The 17159-nt window shown below is 42.2% G+C and overlaps 1 protein-coding gene across 1 annotated transcript in view; it reads left to right on the top strand.

Moving 5' to 3' along the window:
• The window catches only part of LOC126995497 (zwei Ig domain protein zig-8-like), a 64945-nt gene that overhangs the window by 29383 nt on the left and 18403 nt on the right, over positions 1-17159 (top strand). The window contains exon 2 of the mRNA XM_050855081.1: positions 15486-16838. Within this exon, the coding sequence (XP_050711038.1) occupies positions 16754-16838 (85 nt within the window). The 5' untranslated portion in view covers positions 15486-16753. The remainder of the gene's footprint in view (positions 1-15485; positions 16839-17159) is intronic.

The raw sequence follows: 17159 nt of genomic DNA on the forward strand, positions 1-17159 counted from the left end.
AAGTTGTTGTTTTTTTGCTTTGTTTTGCTTTATTTCCTTTTCCTCATCATGTTGTGCACTCCTTTCTATTTACTTTTAATGAATAATAAATGCACTCACTACTTTACATAATTCCTCTTCTTCGTTCTTGGCAAATTTACTCCGTCTTGTTCGTTCACTTTTCAGAGTTGCGTTTTTTCTTCTTCTTCTTCTTTCCCTTGACACAGTTGCTTCTTAGAATTCAGGTTTTTTATACTTTCCTCCATCCTCTTTTTCTTCTATTCCTGCGTCTGTTGTATACCTTGTTTATTGTGCAGTTCTATTACCTTTCTTCCCTTCCTAACTGAGCTCCTTTCTGGATTTTATTTCTCTATATTTTTTCTTTAACCATTCTTACTTCTTATTCCTCTTCTTCTTCTTCTTCTTCTTCTCTCTCTCTCTCTCTCTCTCTCTCTCTCTCTCTCTCTCTCTCTCTCTCTCTCTCTCTCTCTCTCTCTCTCTCTCTCTCTCTCTCTTATCCTTATTTTTCTTATCCTGTTTATCCTTCTGTAAGCTTTCGCCTCCTCCTCTTCTTTTTCCTCCTCCTCATCTTTTTCCTCTTCACCTTTTCTGTCTTTCTCCTTCTCCTCCTTTTTCCGCTTCATCTTCTTTCTCTCTCTATCCCTCTTCCACCTCCTGTTTCTTCTCTTGCTCCTCCTTCTCATCCTCCTTCTCTTCCTTCTCCATATTCTATTTATCTCTCTTTCTCTTCTTCTTACTCGTCCTCCAATATCTCCCCTCCTCTGCTCTTCTTCCAATTCTAGTTTGTCTTTCTCTCTCCTCCTCCTCTTCCTCCTCCTCCTCCTCCTCTTGCTTGCAAGCCACTCCTATGGCAAACGGATAGATTAAATCACTGAACGAAGGCAGCCTAGTTAAGAGCCAACAGGCTTTCTGCTGCCTGCTAGTCCATGTTTCCATGTTTCCTCCTCATTCTCTTCTTCCTCCTCCTCCTCCTCCTCCTCCTCCTCCTCCTCCAATCTCCTGTCTCTGCTTCTCTTCTATCCTGTTTTCACTATGCCACCCTTCCTGTAGTCTCCCTGGGGACAATTTAGGACTCCTGCCCCCACCCTATCTTCTGTTCTTCCTGAGGCTTGTCGCTGCTCCATATCTCGTATCTCCTTCTTACTCTGGGCCCCTGACTTCCTTTTTTTTTCTCTCCTTTCTTTACTTCTCTCATACTTATCTCAGATTTTCTTTTTCTTTTAGCTCGTTTCTTCCATTCATCGCTTCTTTTCACATTTATTCCAGCTTTTACCTTGTTTGCTTTTTTTCTTCAATGTGTTTATCTAGACATATTAGTTCGTTTATTGCAGCTGCAGAGTGTTTCGTCTTTGCAGTGTGTTCACGTTGATTTAATTTTAAAGATATTTATTTTTCTTTTACTTCGCGCGGCAAAACGACCAAAAACTCAATAATGCAACAAAAAGTTTTAACAAGTCTGTTTACTTATTCAGGGACGCAAAAACTTTTCTTCTTTATTTGTTTCATGGCGATTGCGGGAAGGGTTGGGAGGAGGAGGAGGAGGAGGAGGAGGAGGAGGAGGAGGAGGAGGAGGAGGAGGAGGTTGAATAGGAGGAGGAGGAGGAGGAGGTTGAATAGGAGGAGGAGAAAGAGGAGGAGGAGGAGAAAGAAGAGGAGAAAGAAGAAAAGGAGGAGGAGGAGAAAGAGGAGGAGAAAGAAGAAAAGGAGGAGGAGGACAATAGGAACCAAGAAAAGGACGACGACAACAGAAATCAGGAAAAAGGGGAGGATAAGGAGCAGGAGGAGGAGGAGGAGGAGGAGGAGGAAGACAAGGACCAGAAGGAGTAGGAGGAGGCGTGCTTACCCCATGGACGTAAGTCTTAGAGAGGTAATCTTGCCTTGAGGCCTCGTGCCGGGAGCGTGAGTGAGTGGGCGGGTGTGGCCTCGTGTCGGGTGTGTGGGCGGCTTAGGGGCTTTGCGAGCGTCGAGGGAGTAAAGGAGTGATGGAGGGAGGAGGGCAGAGACATTGAAGGGGTGATGGGAGATCGCAGAGGAAGGAAGGAGGAGGAGAAGGAGAGTGGCGTTGAAGGGGGAAAAATGGAAAGGGGTTGTGATGGTTAGGAATCGTAGGAAAAGAGAGGAGAACGGGGCTAATGGCGGACGAAAGAATGTTGGGGTGATTGGAGCTTGCAGAGAAAGGAGAAAGAAGAGAAGAGAAGCGATGCAAAAAAATGTAGTGAGTGGGTTGTGGGGGGTTTGGTGTCGTAGGAGGGGAGAGGAGAACGGGGCTAATGATGGACGTAGAATGCTGAGGTGACGGGAGTTCGTAGAGGAAGGAGGAAGAGGAGGAGGAGGAGGAGAGTAGCGTAGACAAAGAAAAAAAATAGTGAATGGGTTGTGATGGTTGAGAGTCGTAGGCGAAGAGTGAAAAACAGTGCTTATGGTGGAAGAAGAATGTCACAGCAGTCACGAGAGGAAGGAACGGGTGGCGTAGAGAGAAGTGAATGGAGTGCAGAGGACAATGATGGGCTGATAAAGGTTGGCTGGACGTAGACGCAGATTTCTGGAAGGTGGGTCGAAGGAGGAGAAAGGAATGGTGTGGGCGTGAATGGAAGGCCGAGGAGAAGGGATAAGAGGCTGTTTGTGCTGAAGGAGGAAGCGTTGAGGATAATGGCCAGACCGTGCGACAGAGGAAGAGGCATAGGTAGGTGGACAGGACACGAAATATTGTATGGAAAAATATGGGCGGCGAGAGAAGTGGAAGCGACGAGGTATGGCGAAAACAAGGCACTCAATCTTAGTCACAATAAAAGACAACAAAAAGGGGAACATAAAAGAAACGACACGACTTCACAAACACAAACACACACACAGAACCCAACACAGACACACACACACACACACACACACACACACACACACACACACACACACACACACACACACACACACACACACACACACACACTCCTCCTCCCCTCTCCACCCACCCACACACACACACACACGAAGATAACATACCCGCGATACTAATCAGACAAGTATGTTTAGAATGTGGTGAGAAGGCAAATTGACATAAGCGAGGAACACAAAGTTTATGCAGTGTTTACCTTCATAATTAAAGCCGGCGCTGCGGGGCCTTCAGGTGTGGTGGGCTCCTCGTCTTCTCCCCTCCTCTTGCACCTCCTTCCTCTACCCTCATCCTCTCTCCCTTCCCAGCAGCTCCGCCTCTTCCATTTCTCGACAGGCTATCGGGCGCGCGGATTGTAATTGGCAGTGTCGTTTTCAGAGAGGGAATGATGCCGGTGAGATGGGTGTAGGGAAGAGGAGGGCCGAGAGACGTATGCTGGAATATGATGAGAATGTTAAGAGTTATTGTATATGAATTACGACACGAACAGAGAGACAGAGATAGACAGACAGACAAACAGATAGACATACAGGAATAAAGAGACAGAGAAAGTAAGAAATAAATCGATATAGCAATACATAAATAAATTCAGTAGACTGACAGAATGATAGACGTGACACCTTACCTAACTCCTTTGTAACCTGATACCACTTCCATCCACCACCCACACCCAACACCCAACGCTACTCACCCACTTCCACCAAGAGACCCATCCACTCACAGCCGCCCACACACTACCATCTAACACCTACCACCGCCTACCACCACCATTCACCACCACTCACGTATTTCCACCAAACGCTCACTACCACCAGTTCCCATCGAGAACATGACAAACACGAATGATGTTCACGGCCTGGCGATGACTGGTTTCGCTATTACACGAACCGAAATATTAAGCGCAAACCGAAACCAGACTAAAAAGTAATAACAAACAGACCTCCATTACATGACTTATGAGCAGGGGCAGCATCTGTTTCCCTGCCGTCCATTGAATAACAAACACACACACACACACACACACACACACACACACACACACACACACACACACACACACGTACAATACTTATAGCCCATTCCATAAATTCGATATTACTACTCCCACCGCCCACCTCTTATCATTCGTTACAGGGTGGGGGCAATATAACCACACACACACACACACACACACACACACACACACACACACACACACACATACACGGAAAACAAAAGATGAATACATAAAAGAGTAAGGTATGAAATATGACACGACGAGCAAAGTATTTGTTCCGTTTGATATGTGTGTGTGTGTGTGTGTGTGTGTGTGTGTGTGTGTGTGTGTGTGTGTGAGAGAGAGAGAGAGAGAGAGAGAGAGAGAGAGAGAGAGAGAGAGAGAGAGAGAGAGAGAGAGAGAGAGAGAGAGAGAGAGAGAGAGAGAAGGGGGGAGGGAGGAAAGGAGAAAGGAAGAGCAGTGGAGGCAAGGAGGGAGGAACAGGAAATGGGAAGAGACGTGGAGCAGACCAGCGGAAAACATAGGGAGCCAGGCACCTTCCGGGAGGCACTGACCTATTCGCCTCCTCCTCCTCCTCCTCCTCCTCCTCCTCCTCCTCCCTCCCTCCCTCCCTCCCTCCCGAACACCTGTATAACAATGACTTGAATAATAAATTAGGTCAGCCCGCTTGTAGTCTCTTCAAAAGCTTCCTCATATTTTATTTTTAAGCCATATTTATGTTCCTCCTCGTGTTCCTTCTTCCTCATCATCCCCCACTTTCCTTTTTTTCTTCTTTCCTCCCGTTCCAGGAGTGAAAAAATAAGAGAGATGGAAGAAAAAGGAGATAAAAGGAGTAGAAGTTAACAACAACAACAACAACAACAACAACAATAATAATAATAATAATAATAATAATAATAATAATAATAATAATAATAATAATAATAATAATAATAATAATAATAATAATAATAATAATAATAATAATAATAATAATAATAATAATAATAATAATAATAATAATAATAATAACAAAAAAGGCTATAACATAAAACACCAGCACAGAGAGAGGAATTTTCCCCCGTGCCTGCCCAGAATCCCGCCAGCCGCCCGCCGGAAATGAATATCCCCTTTTGCGCTGAAGAGGCAAGAGCCCGCCAACACCACGGCCATTTAGGGGCAGTGGTGCAGCTAGATTTTTTAGGACAGTCGCGGCTCAGCTCAAAAGCCAGTGGGATAGCCGAGGTGCGGGCGCCTTCACCATCACGAGGGGCGAAAAAAAGAACGGGGAAAGAGGTGCTACAGTGACCTGGTCGTAGCGCCGCGGTGCAATAGAAGGGAAATGAAGTGATGACCTTGACAGAGACGAAGACCAGCTAAGAGCACTGCCAGGGAGGAAATGGTTGGAAAGAGGGAAAGAAGCAATACGCGGAAGGAAGAGATTAGTCCAGGCTACAGGAAGGTGGACCTTGCATTTCGATATATATATTTTTTTTTTTTTTGTAGAATTCGTGTGGGTGCTGAATCCATCCAATGTATGCCGCCAGACTGTGTTGAGCATTTTTTTTTTTTTTTCTAAAAAAAAAATCAAAATGGAATTACGAAAAATATCAATTCAAAAAAAATAAAAGCTAAAATTAGATATATATATTATATATGAATGAATATATAATATATAGAATTTATTATATTTATTATTTGGTTTCATTCTACGTAGTCTCTGTGATATGGACTTTTTCATTTTTTTATTTTTTTTAATCAAACCAACACAAACACATGCAGTATCATCGTATTTGAGAGATAAGATAGATAATTGTCATTCTCTAGTCACACAAAGTCAAGTTATATTGGGTATTATATATATATATATATATATATATATATATATATATATATATATATATATATATATATATATATATATATATATATATATATATATATATATATATATATATATATATATATATATATATATATATATATATATATATATATATATATATATATATATATATATATATATATATATATATATATATATATATATATATATATATATATATATATATATATATATATATATATATATATATATATATATATGAATATATATATATATATATATTTGACTGTACATATCAAAAAAAATAATTATTGAGAAAACAACACATAAAAATATTATTGACATACTATGATTAATTAAAAGAAAAACATCATGGAACATTTTGGTTTATATTATTGAGAGTGTTGGGAATTTATTAAACATGCAATGAAAGTCCTTATTATAATTCAGAGAAATCCTTCACCACAGAGATAATACACTCTCGCCTCCTCTATCTCCTTTTTTTCTCTTATGTTGCTTTGAACAAGTCTCTCATCCTCATCTTCACAACGTTTTGCAATTTTTGTTCTTGCAGACTACAAACTTCACAGTTGCACAGAACTGATCTTGCTGAGCACACATTGCAACCTGAGTTGCAGATGCACCAAGCTGATGGAGCTCCCTCTGTGCAGAATAGGCTGATATCTCCATCGAAGAAGAGAGGTCTCTCCCAGCCAAACAGGAGGAACCAGCCTGAGAGGCAGAGCAGATGAGAGGAATTGAGAATAGCACAGAAGGCAAGCAGCCAGAAACTCTGATGCAAAAATGCCACAGAACAACTCGGAGTGGGGACCGATGATGGTCTTTAGAGCCGGATGAAGCTTGATGCTGTTGATAGTGTTGGAAGACTGTGAGTCTTATAGAGAGGAGATATTGAGACTATCATTGAGGAGAGAACTTTAGATCTTTTTGTCTGTGACAGAATGTAGTTCAGTTGTAGAGGAATTGAAGAGCTGTTGTCTTGTGACATGACCTGAAAAGGAAGAGAGACTCAAGAGTTTCAGTGCCATTTCCAGACACAGAAGATTTGGGCATGTGCTGCTCAGAATGATTATTTGAGATTATATGTTTGAGCATGACAGTTGGCGCATGGAGGATATTGTAATTGCAGTTTGATCATTTCTTCGTTGTGCATTTTGATGATGGTTGGTTCGGTTGTTGGGAGATTATTCGTGGTTTGGTGCAGGATGGTGTGGCAAGGTGTTTTGGTTTGCTTCAGTTGGGTGACACCACCTTAATAGATGGATGACCAGGGCTTTGTCAGTGGTGAGTGGCCCATTTCAGGACGTTGTGCTGACCACAAAGTGGAGGATCAGGTTGTGTGATCAGCCACCTTTAATTCAGGAACTTCGAATGTTGTCATCCTCTTTCACTTCATCTGTACTGGATGCATGGGATCAGCAATGTTGTGAACTGCTCATCCCTCAGGGGAAGTGTGATGTTCTGGTGTTGAAATACTTCTGCTATGACCATTTTTGCCTTGAACACGGCATAACATGACTTTGTTTGTTTAGTGATAGATTAAATGCAACACTTGAATTTTTTGTGATACATACTGTTGCTTCAAATGGATAATTGTATTTCAATACTGAAAAAGAACAAAACACAACATACAATTGTCATTAATAAAAAAAAGCAACATGTACCAAATACAATCTACTACATTTCTGAATGATTCAATCTGAACACACATATATAAAAGTTATGTAATTCATACAATCAAATCATACAACATAAGCAATGCATGATATAATTGTATTTGATACACATACATATTATGTACATTGATATATTTACAAATATATATTATAATAATATAGAAATTATATTAATTGTATAATATTAAAATATATTTATTTGTAAAAAACCAAACATAGTTTCATACATCGGATTTTACAGGTTATAATACAATTGTATATTTCAGTCTGGTATATGTGTCAATGTCAGGTTTTTTATTTATAGTAATATATACATAAAAACATTACTATTTCGATTGGACTAGATGCAAGAAACGTGAGCAGTAAGGAGGTTCTATTAGTCGCTGATTAGTAAAATTGGGGAGGCTCGGCATACGGGTTTGAATGGCTGAGGACAGGCATTCTGCAAGTCTTTAGTGGGCGACGATACATTGTAAAGATACGGGTCGTCTTGATGTGTGTGTTTTGCATGAGCTAAGAATTATGAAAGCTATGAGAGGAATTATGCAAGAAAAAAAAACATATTGAATCTTAAATATCAATAAACGAAACAAAGATGAAAAAAATAATATATTTTTTATTTACGTTTCGGCCTTTGGAGACAGTAGGCTTTCTTAGTGGGGCCTGATGGTTGGCCCAAGCCCGTTAAAGCGCAGGCAGGTGTTTATAGTGACGCCATCTTGTTTGGCTCATGCTGCCCCTCAGGATTTCATCTTTGAGCTTCTCTTTAGGGAGAGCATCTAAAGTCCCGGTTGATAGGTGGTTTTCAGAACAGCAGGTGGGTAGTCTTAGGCCACTCGGCGGTGACTAAATAATCCCAGCTGTGTTGGCGGGCAGGACTATCCCGCGTCCAGCGGTGACGGAACGCTAACCATAAGGCTACCGCCTCCCCTAAATATAGCTTTCGCGGTGTCTGAATCCGTGTCTCGTACACCAGTTCACGTTAAGGGTTGTAACAAATAAAGTAAAAAGACCGCCTCATATCTCACCAAGACAAAATACAGCGGCAATACTATAACCCCTAACACGGCCCTATGCAATGTTAGACATGCTATGTGGCACCGTTGATTGATTGCCCAGACACCATAGTAGTGCCGTGTTGCATTGGCATGGTGGCGTGTCGCGGCGAGATGATTTGTTCGAGTTTGCGACGTGGCAGCGTGGCGTGACGTAGTGTTCGGTGTTGTTTAGTATATGGGTGTTACGCCGCCCCGTATGTTATGTTATGTTCCTGTGCTTTGCTGAAACACTCTAACACGCTATAGAACTGTTGTGTGTGGCGGCGATACAATTTACCGGAGTTTGTGATATGCCCAATTAAAATGATGTAATATTCAGGGTTGAAGGGCATTTCAGGGCCAGTCTCCCTTCCGAATTATGCTTCCATACTTTGTAGAAACACTGTGGCACACTTTAGTATTGTTGTGGGTCACGGTGAAACGACATATCAGCGTCTGTCATGTGCGAGATGGCTATGATGTAGTATTTGGGGTTTAGGGCATTTAAAGGTTAGTCTTCCCTGTGTATTATGCTTCCATACTTTGCAGGAACACTGAACCGCTTTCATATTGCCGCCAGGTGCTAATAACGTCCTGGCGATGGGGTGCCGCGGTGCTGTGTGTGAGGTGTGCGGTATTCCCATGTTACGGCGAAATTTGGTGTCGTGTCATGCCTGGCAATGATGGTGTTTGTTAGGTTAGTTTAGTGTCAGATTTGGTGATGCGTGTGTGAAGCGAGGGAGGGAGGGAGTGAGCTGTGCCGGGGCAGAGAGAGTGCTGGGGTGTGCTTGAAGTGCAGGGAGAGTAGAGAGCAGAGGGGAGTAAAGAGGACTGAAAAGAGAGACGAAGGGGAAGGATGAGTGTACAGGAGAGTGTGGAGGGGAAAACTGATGATGAAGAGTAAAAGGAAAGTGGCTGAAGAGAAGTAGGGAGTGGGAAGCTGAAGAGTATGGAAACGAAGAGGAGAACGTGGGGAGAGTGGAAGAACATGGGCGAAAATAGTAGTGAAGGAGAAGGTACAGAGAGAGAAAATGAAGGCAATAGAAAAGTATGGATGGTAAAGAGAAAAAGACGTGAAACAGATAAAAACAGAGACACAGACAGACAGGCAGATAGGAACGCAGGTTGTGGTGTATGCGAGCAATCTGGATGAAAGTAACTAAGTAGAGAAAATAATAGGAGAAGGTACATAGAAGGAAAACTAAGAAAATTGAAATATATGGATAGCAAAGAGAGAGAGAGAGAGAGAGAGAGAGAGAGAGAGAGAGAGAGAGAGAGAGATATATACCGACACACAGGCAAGGGTGTATGCAAGCCAGCGAGATGAATGAAGGAAAATAAGTGGTTGCGTTGCTCACTTCGTTTCCAGAATTTACTCACGGAAAGTAAACACAGTCACTCAGGACAAACAGCTCCTGAGAGACGCTCTATCAAGTTAGGGCGGCGGATAAAAGCACGAAAGGAAAAGAAAAATATATACATCAAGGCTCATAATGTTCCCTGGCTACTGGGGACGGAGTGAATGCAGCGGCGAAAAAAAATATTTGCAGACATGTTGAAATCTTGTTTAAAAATGGATGGAGTGTGTTTGTCAGACGCTTGAATTGCATTGTGATTTGAGAGACGAGAAGTAAGAAGAGAGAGGTATTAAAGGATGCCTCGTTCGCATATCAGACTAATAGGAATCAGACAGACAGACAAACAGACAGACAGACAAACAGACAGACAGACAAGACAGACAGACTCCATCTTTCCTTACTACCGCCTTTTTATGTTGAAACCGTATGAGGAGGGATGAGGGCAGAGACAGTAATATACATTCCTACATAAAAAAAGATCTCTCTCTCTCTCTCTCTCTCTCTCTCTCTCTCTCTCTCTCTCTTTTTTCTTTCTTTCTTTCTTTCCTTCTTTCTTTCTTCCTTTCTTTCTTTCGCTCTCACTTTCTCTTTATTCCTTCCTTTCTTCCTTTACTCCTTAATTTCTTCCTTCCTTTATTTATTTTCTCCTCTCTCTCTCTCTCTCTCTCTCTCTCTCTCTCTCTCTCTCTCTCTCTCTCTCTCTCTCTCTCTCTCTCTCTCTCTCTCTCTCTCTCTCTCTCTCTCTCTCTCTCTCTCTCTCTCTCTCTCTCTCTCTCTCTCTCTCACGTCATTTTTCTTGCTGCAACATCGTCACATATATCACAACATTGATCATCTTAAATTTCCTAACTGATGCATTTTATTTTATTAACCACCACCATCACCATTTTCACTACCACTAGGACTGTTACCAGCACCATCACACTTACCAGCAACACCACCATCACAACCATGATAATCACCACATACAACCACCATCATCTCTTCCCCACCACCCCAGAACGATCACCACCTTCAACTCCAACACCATCAGAGGAGCTCCTTATCAATACCTCCACCACTTCCGTCAAACCTATCGTTATCTTCCATGTCCTGAGTCTTTTTTCCCTTACGTTCCCTTCTGTCAGATCTCAACACTTTTTTTTCATTTTCATCTCTTTTAAAGATCTGCGGCGAATCTCTCTCTCTCTCTCTCTCTCTCTCTCTCTCTCTCTCTCTCTCTCTCTCTCTCTCTCTCTCTCTCTCTCTCTCTCTCCATATACACTGCATTTTCTCCATTTTTTTCCCATATACAAATAGAGAGAAAAAAAAGTATATCAAATCAGAGTCTGTTTATTTTGATTCTTTTATTCTATTTTCGTCACTTGGAGCGGGCGGAGGGGCGCGGGATATTGAGCTTCGAAATAAGATTATCAAATTGTATTAGTGAAGGGAAAATTTGTTTGTGGATTTGCGTGTGTGTGTGTGCGTGCATGTGTGTATGTGGAGGGGGGGAGGGTTGAGTGTGGGTGTGGGGGAGGGAGGTTGAGTGTGTGTGTGTGTGTGTGTGTGTGTGTGTGTGTGTGTGAGTGTGTGTGTGTGTGTGTGTGAAAGATAGATAAATAGAGAGAGGGTGAGGGAAAGAAAGAAAGAAAAAAAGGAGAAAAGTAAATAAATAAAAGTGAAGAAGAGAGAGAGAGAGAGAGAGAGAGAGAGAGAGAGAGAGAGAGAGAGAGAGAGAGAGAGAGAGAGAGAGAGAGAGAGAGAGAGAGAGAGAGAGAGAGAGAGAGAGAGAGAGAGAGAGAGAGAGAGAGAGAGAGAGAGAGAGAGAGAGAGAGAGAGAGAGAGAGAGCTCGTATCATAAGCTCTAGAGGAGAGAAAGAGAGAGAGAGAGGGAGGGATGGAGGGAGAGAGAGACCGAAAGGGATGGAGGAGGAGGAGGAGTGAGAAAGGGAATGAGAGAAGCTAAAATGGCAGGGCTGAGTGGGAGGGAGGAGGAGGAAGGAAGAAGAAGAATGGGAAGGAGGAGAAAACGCACAAACGAAGACTGTCATAAAATTAAACGGGAAGAAATGTGAGGCGAAAATGACGGAGGAGGAGGAGGAGGAGGAGGAGGAGGAGGAGGAGGAGGAGGAGGAGGAGGAAGAGGAGGAAGAGGAGGAGGAGTAGGAGGAGGAGAAAGAAGAGGAGGAGGAGGATGAGGAGGAGGAGGAGGAGGAGGAGGAGGAGGAGGAGGAAGGGGGAGAAGGTGGAAAAGGAGGAGGAGGAGAAAGAAAAAAGATGTCGAAGAAAAAGTGGAAGGAAGAAATAAGGAGAAGGATAAAGAGAAGAAAGAGGAGGAGGAGGAGAAAGAGGAGGAGGAACAGGAGGAGGAAAAAAGATGTCGAAGAAATAGTAGGAGGAAGAAATAAGGAGGAGGAGGGTAAAGGAAAGGAAGAAAAGGAGGAAAAGGAGGAGGGAGATAAAGATAGATAAAACAAGATTGAAGGAGGAAAGAACGATGGGGAATGAGGAAAGGATAAAAGAGACTGGGAAGAGGAAGAGATATTAAAGTTTAATGATAAACTTTAAAAAAAAGAAGAGATAAAGAGAGAGAGAGAGAGAGAGAGAGAGAGAGAGAGAGAGAGAGAGAGAGAGAGAGAGAGAGAGAGAGAGAGAGAGAGAGAGAGAGAGAGAGAGAGAGAGAGAGAGAGAGAGAGAGAGAGAGAAAATTACATCAAGCTGGGGCCGAACAAAGTACAAGTAATAACAGACAATAAATGATACGATTAGGATAGCGTTCATAAGAGGAATAAAAATAAAAATAATCTGAAGTATTAGAAATATATTTGAAAACGAGAGAGAGAGAGAGAGAGAGAGAGAGTGACTGAGTGGCTGAGTGAGTGAGTGAAAGCTGCAAATTTAGATTGAAAAACAGTGATATAGATAGATAGCTATAACTGATAGATAAATATAAAAATGAGTTATTTCACCGATGTCAAACAAAACTAGGTAATTCAATAACTCTCTCTCTCTCTCTCTCTCTCTCTCTCTCTCATCTACTTTAAGCCACTAGAACAAAAAACTTTCCGCCCAGATGTACTTCAACATTACACTCCTAACACAACTTTATGCACGTAATTCTACCCCGCAGCGAGGCATAAAAAAAGAACTACGTATAACAAGACTTTTTAAATGGGTCCGGTTAACACTTTTCTTTTACCACCTTCTCATATGTCAATTTCGTAACCTTGCACCTGTTCCCTATAACGATCTAGCTATTCCTGGGAAGCATTGCTTGATAAGTGATTTCCTGTTAAAAAAAAAAGTCAGGTACCGGTGAATATATCGCTCTTTAGTACCCATACGTTGTGCCTCAATATGCAAAGGTACATTTATATATCGAATACGGATAGTTAATGCCATCCTAGTTTTCTCCCAATTACAACACGCTAACTGAAGTCACCGGCGTGGCAGCCAAGACGAAGCTCCTTACGGAAAAGCAGATCCGGGTGAAATTTTACATAAGACCCAAAATTATGCAAAAGTTAAACAACTCTTTAGTGAGATTAGGCGTTGGAATTGCGTGCTGAATTTATTGTACAGGTTTAGCCTCTAAGGCTGCGTTACGGCGGTAAGTATTCATGCAAACAGAGGAAGAAAGGAAGGAGAGTAAGGAAGGAAAGAATGTAAGTTGCCTCTTTAATTTAAGTTTCTGGACGGAAGAGGAAATAGTTCATTCATACGTTTAATAAGTTTCGATAAAGCCGCCATTAATAAGGAAACATCCCGGAGTCTCCACCAATGCCTTACTTTTACAGTGTCCACCAATGCCTTACTTTTTTCCAGCAAACGTAAGTCTTCATTAATGCCTTACTTTTTCCCTTCAAATGTGACTGTCTCCACCAATCCTTACTTATTTCCTACAATTGCCTTCTTTTTTCTTACAAACGTGACACTTTCAACCAATGCCTTCCTTTTCCCTCCAAACGTAAGTCTTCATCAATGACTTACTTTTTTCCTTCAAATGTGACAGTCTTCATCAATGACTTACTTTTTTCCTTCAAATGTGACAGTCTTCATCAATGACTTACTTTTTTCCTTCAAATGTGACAGTCTCCATCAATGACATTTTTTTTCCTTCAAATGTGACAGTCTCCATCAATGACACTTTTTTCCTTCAAATGTGACAGTCTCCATCAATGACATTTTTTTTCCTTCAAATGTGACAGTCTCCATCAATGACACTTTTTTCCTTCAAATGTGACAGTCTCCCCCAATGACTTACTTCTTTCCTACGCATGTGACAGAGTTTAACTCAACGACTGTCGATGTGGCCGCTCGAAATACTTCACAAAACTATTGGTAAGTCTCGGGATCACTTCTTAATTACTTTCCACGACATTTATTACAGCACAACGCAATAACAAATAGCGCTGTGACGATATATCAATTTTCCACAATCCATCGTTCGTAAAAGGCAATATAGAAATGCTTGAAAAAAAAAATTGAGAAACATAACTGCGTCAAGTTTTCAACATCTAGCTCGTTATATATTAATTTACTGGTCGGTCCCAAAGTGAATATAATATTATTTCCACTTGCCTTCATCTTCCTTCGATTTGACCGGCGACTCGGGGCGGAGGATGTTTGTTTGCCGCGCTCATAACCTTGACGGAAATATATATAATATTGGCTTCCCCAGCACAGGTTATTGGCGAGAGCGTTTAGTGCCGCCAGTTTACGGAGTTATGACCTTTCTCGAAACACATTTCATTTTTAATAGATTCGGGCTCGAAACGACGCCCAGTTTCTCCCTGCGCCGTACGTAATAAATGACCCACACACCACAGCCGAGAGAGAGCACCGGAGATAACACATACACGCAAACATACACACACACATACACACAAACACACGACCTCAGGTAACAATAAAGCCCTCACAAAACCAGCGCCGTGTGTGTTTTCAGCTACTCACTCACAGCTCACAACGTTACCCACAAAGAACTACACCCCCACACCGCTACCCACGACACACCACATTACCACAACCCTACCACAACACACCGCACCACCACAACACACCACAAACACATCACACACACACCCTGTATACCATCTTTATACCCCCCGTCTAACAAACCGTCCTTCAGCCTATTACATGACTCAGTCCCTCAAGTTCTTTCCTCATTGCTCCAATTTTTCCTCTCTCTCATGCGAGCTCCTTGGCAGAAAACTAACCATTCCTCCTTTCCCACGGCATGTTCTTCCTTTCTCTATTCCCCTCCTTCGCTCACCGTTATTTTCTACCTCTCTCTCTCTTCCTCCTGAGTTATTTTATTTGTTTCCTGTCACACACTCCGCAGTTCGTCTTTCAGTTGCACTTCTCTCTCCTCTCTGCTGTCGACACTTGCACCGCCACCCCGCGTTTCCTCCCTTCGTTTAACACATGCCAGCCTCATTAGTGCAACTTGACGTCTCCTCTACATCACGGCCGCTCTTCACCATTACAAGGCAGAACCAGTGTGTGTGTGTGTGTGTGTGTGTGTGTGTGTGTGTGTGTGTGTGTGTGTGTTCTCTCTCTCTCTCTCTCTCTCTGCGTGTGTGTGGGTGGTGTGGAGGGAGTTCTGTGTGTGTGTGTGTGTGTGTGTGTGTGTGTGTGTGTGTGTGTGTTTGACTTTTAGCAACAATGTTTTACCATCAACTTCTTCTCTTCCCCAGAAATGACGTACGGCAGGCAGGCTTCCGTCATATGATCCCTGGCAATGAACTGAGATAAGCCAGACAGCCGCCCACCAGGAGCTCCCTAACGCGAGGACGATTGAGCCAGGCAAGTGCAGTGCAGAAAGGTAACGGAATAGGAAAGAAAGGAGAAAGACAGTGTATGCGCCGTTACGTGAGGTGTGTCCGTAGAGTAGTGTGTGAGAACAAAAGACAAACAACAACAAAAGAAAAGAACAGTGAAATCCATGTTGAGAGAGTAACGCGTAGGTGTCTTAACGTTACCTTTACAATATAGAAAACTTGAAACCAGCAGCTGCAAAAACACTATAAGCATCAACACGTAAACAAACTGCAAAGGGAAGAAGAATAACATAAACCAAACACCATCACCAACCACAATCACCACCATCTCCACCTCAAATGACGTCAGTACGATAAGGAACAACAGCAGCAGCAACAACAAACAGCGACGAACAAACGACGTCAACTTCAGCAACATCAAACGTCAAACTCCTCCGGTCCCTTCGTCTCCTTTCCACCAACGTCATTTGCCGCGACAAGCTCCTAATAAGCCTCCAAGATTTTTCCTTTTCCCTTCCACAAGTTTCCCTCCCCGACCATAATCCCCTCATTCTTCCTCCTCTTATCCTCGGCCGTCCACTTTTTATCTTCTCACTCTCTCTCTATCTCTATCTCCTCGTTTTTTTGTTCTCTTCTATTTTACTGAACCAGAAATTGATTTGTTTTCTTTTATCTTTTTTCTAAGGTTGTGCTTGAAGTATTTCGTCCTGGACTCTTCTTTCGCTCGTCTTCTCATGTTTCGTTCTTTTACAGTGTTTTCCTTTCTTTGTTTGGTCAAAAACTAGTTGTTTCATCTCTGTCTCTTTCTATCTGTCTAACGATCTATCTATATATCTAACTAACTATCAATCTTTCTCGTTTCAATTTGCGCATCGTTCTGTTCCACGCTTTCCTTTGGTGACCCAGACAGTCTTTCTTTCATTTCATTTCGTGGCTTCAATTCTCAGGCTTCCATCCTTTCACCCTCGCCTCCTTCTTTCCATCTTAATTTTATTTCTTCGGCTATTCTTCTCCCGCTAACAAATTGCTCTCCAACCTTTCTCCATCAGCAGTGTTTTCTTTCCAACCCGCCTCCCGTGCTTTTTCTTTTCTCCACGCGCCTCCGCACCTCCCTCCTCGTTACACAGGTCTATTCACCGCCCACCTTAGCCCCCCCTAAACCCCCCAGCGCCCCACCTTCCGCTATGCTCCGTGGCGCCCCCTGGCTGCCGGCGCTCCTCCTGGACACCCTTCTCTCCGTGCTGTCCGTCGTGGGCCACGCCTCAGGAGGTGAGTGTTAACCCTTCCCTTCAGAATAACCCAGCTATCCAAAATTCAGTAGCCATTCACGATAAATATCTGACTTCTTATATGACTAACTTTTTTCTTTCATTTCATTTTATCTACAAATATATATATATATATATATATATATATATATATATATATATATATATATATATATATATATATATATATATATATATATATATATATACATACATACATCCGTTATATAAACAACTATATCATAGATTTTTCACGGTATAATTTATGTCTTTATGCATTAATTAAGGACGGAAAAATATAACATAATATTCTAGCTTTTAT

The sequence above is a fragment of the Eriocheir sinensis genome, chromosome 8 (genome assembly GCF_024679095.1).
Source record: "Eriocheir sinensis breed Jianghai 21 chromosome 8, ASM2467909v1, whole genome shotgun sequence".
Taxonomy (NCBI): domain Eukaryota; kingdom Metazoa; phylum Arthropoda; class Malacostraca; order Decapoda; family Varunidae; genus Eriocheir; species Eriocheir sinensis.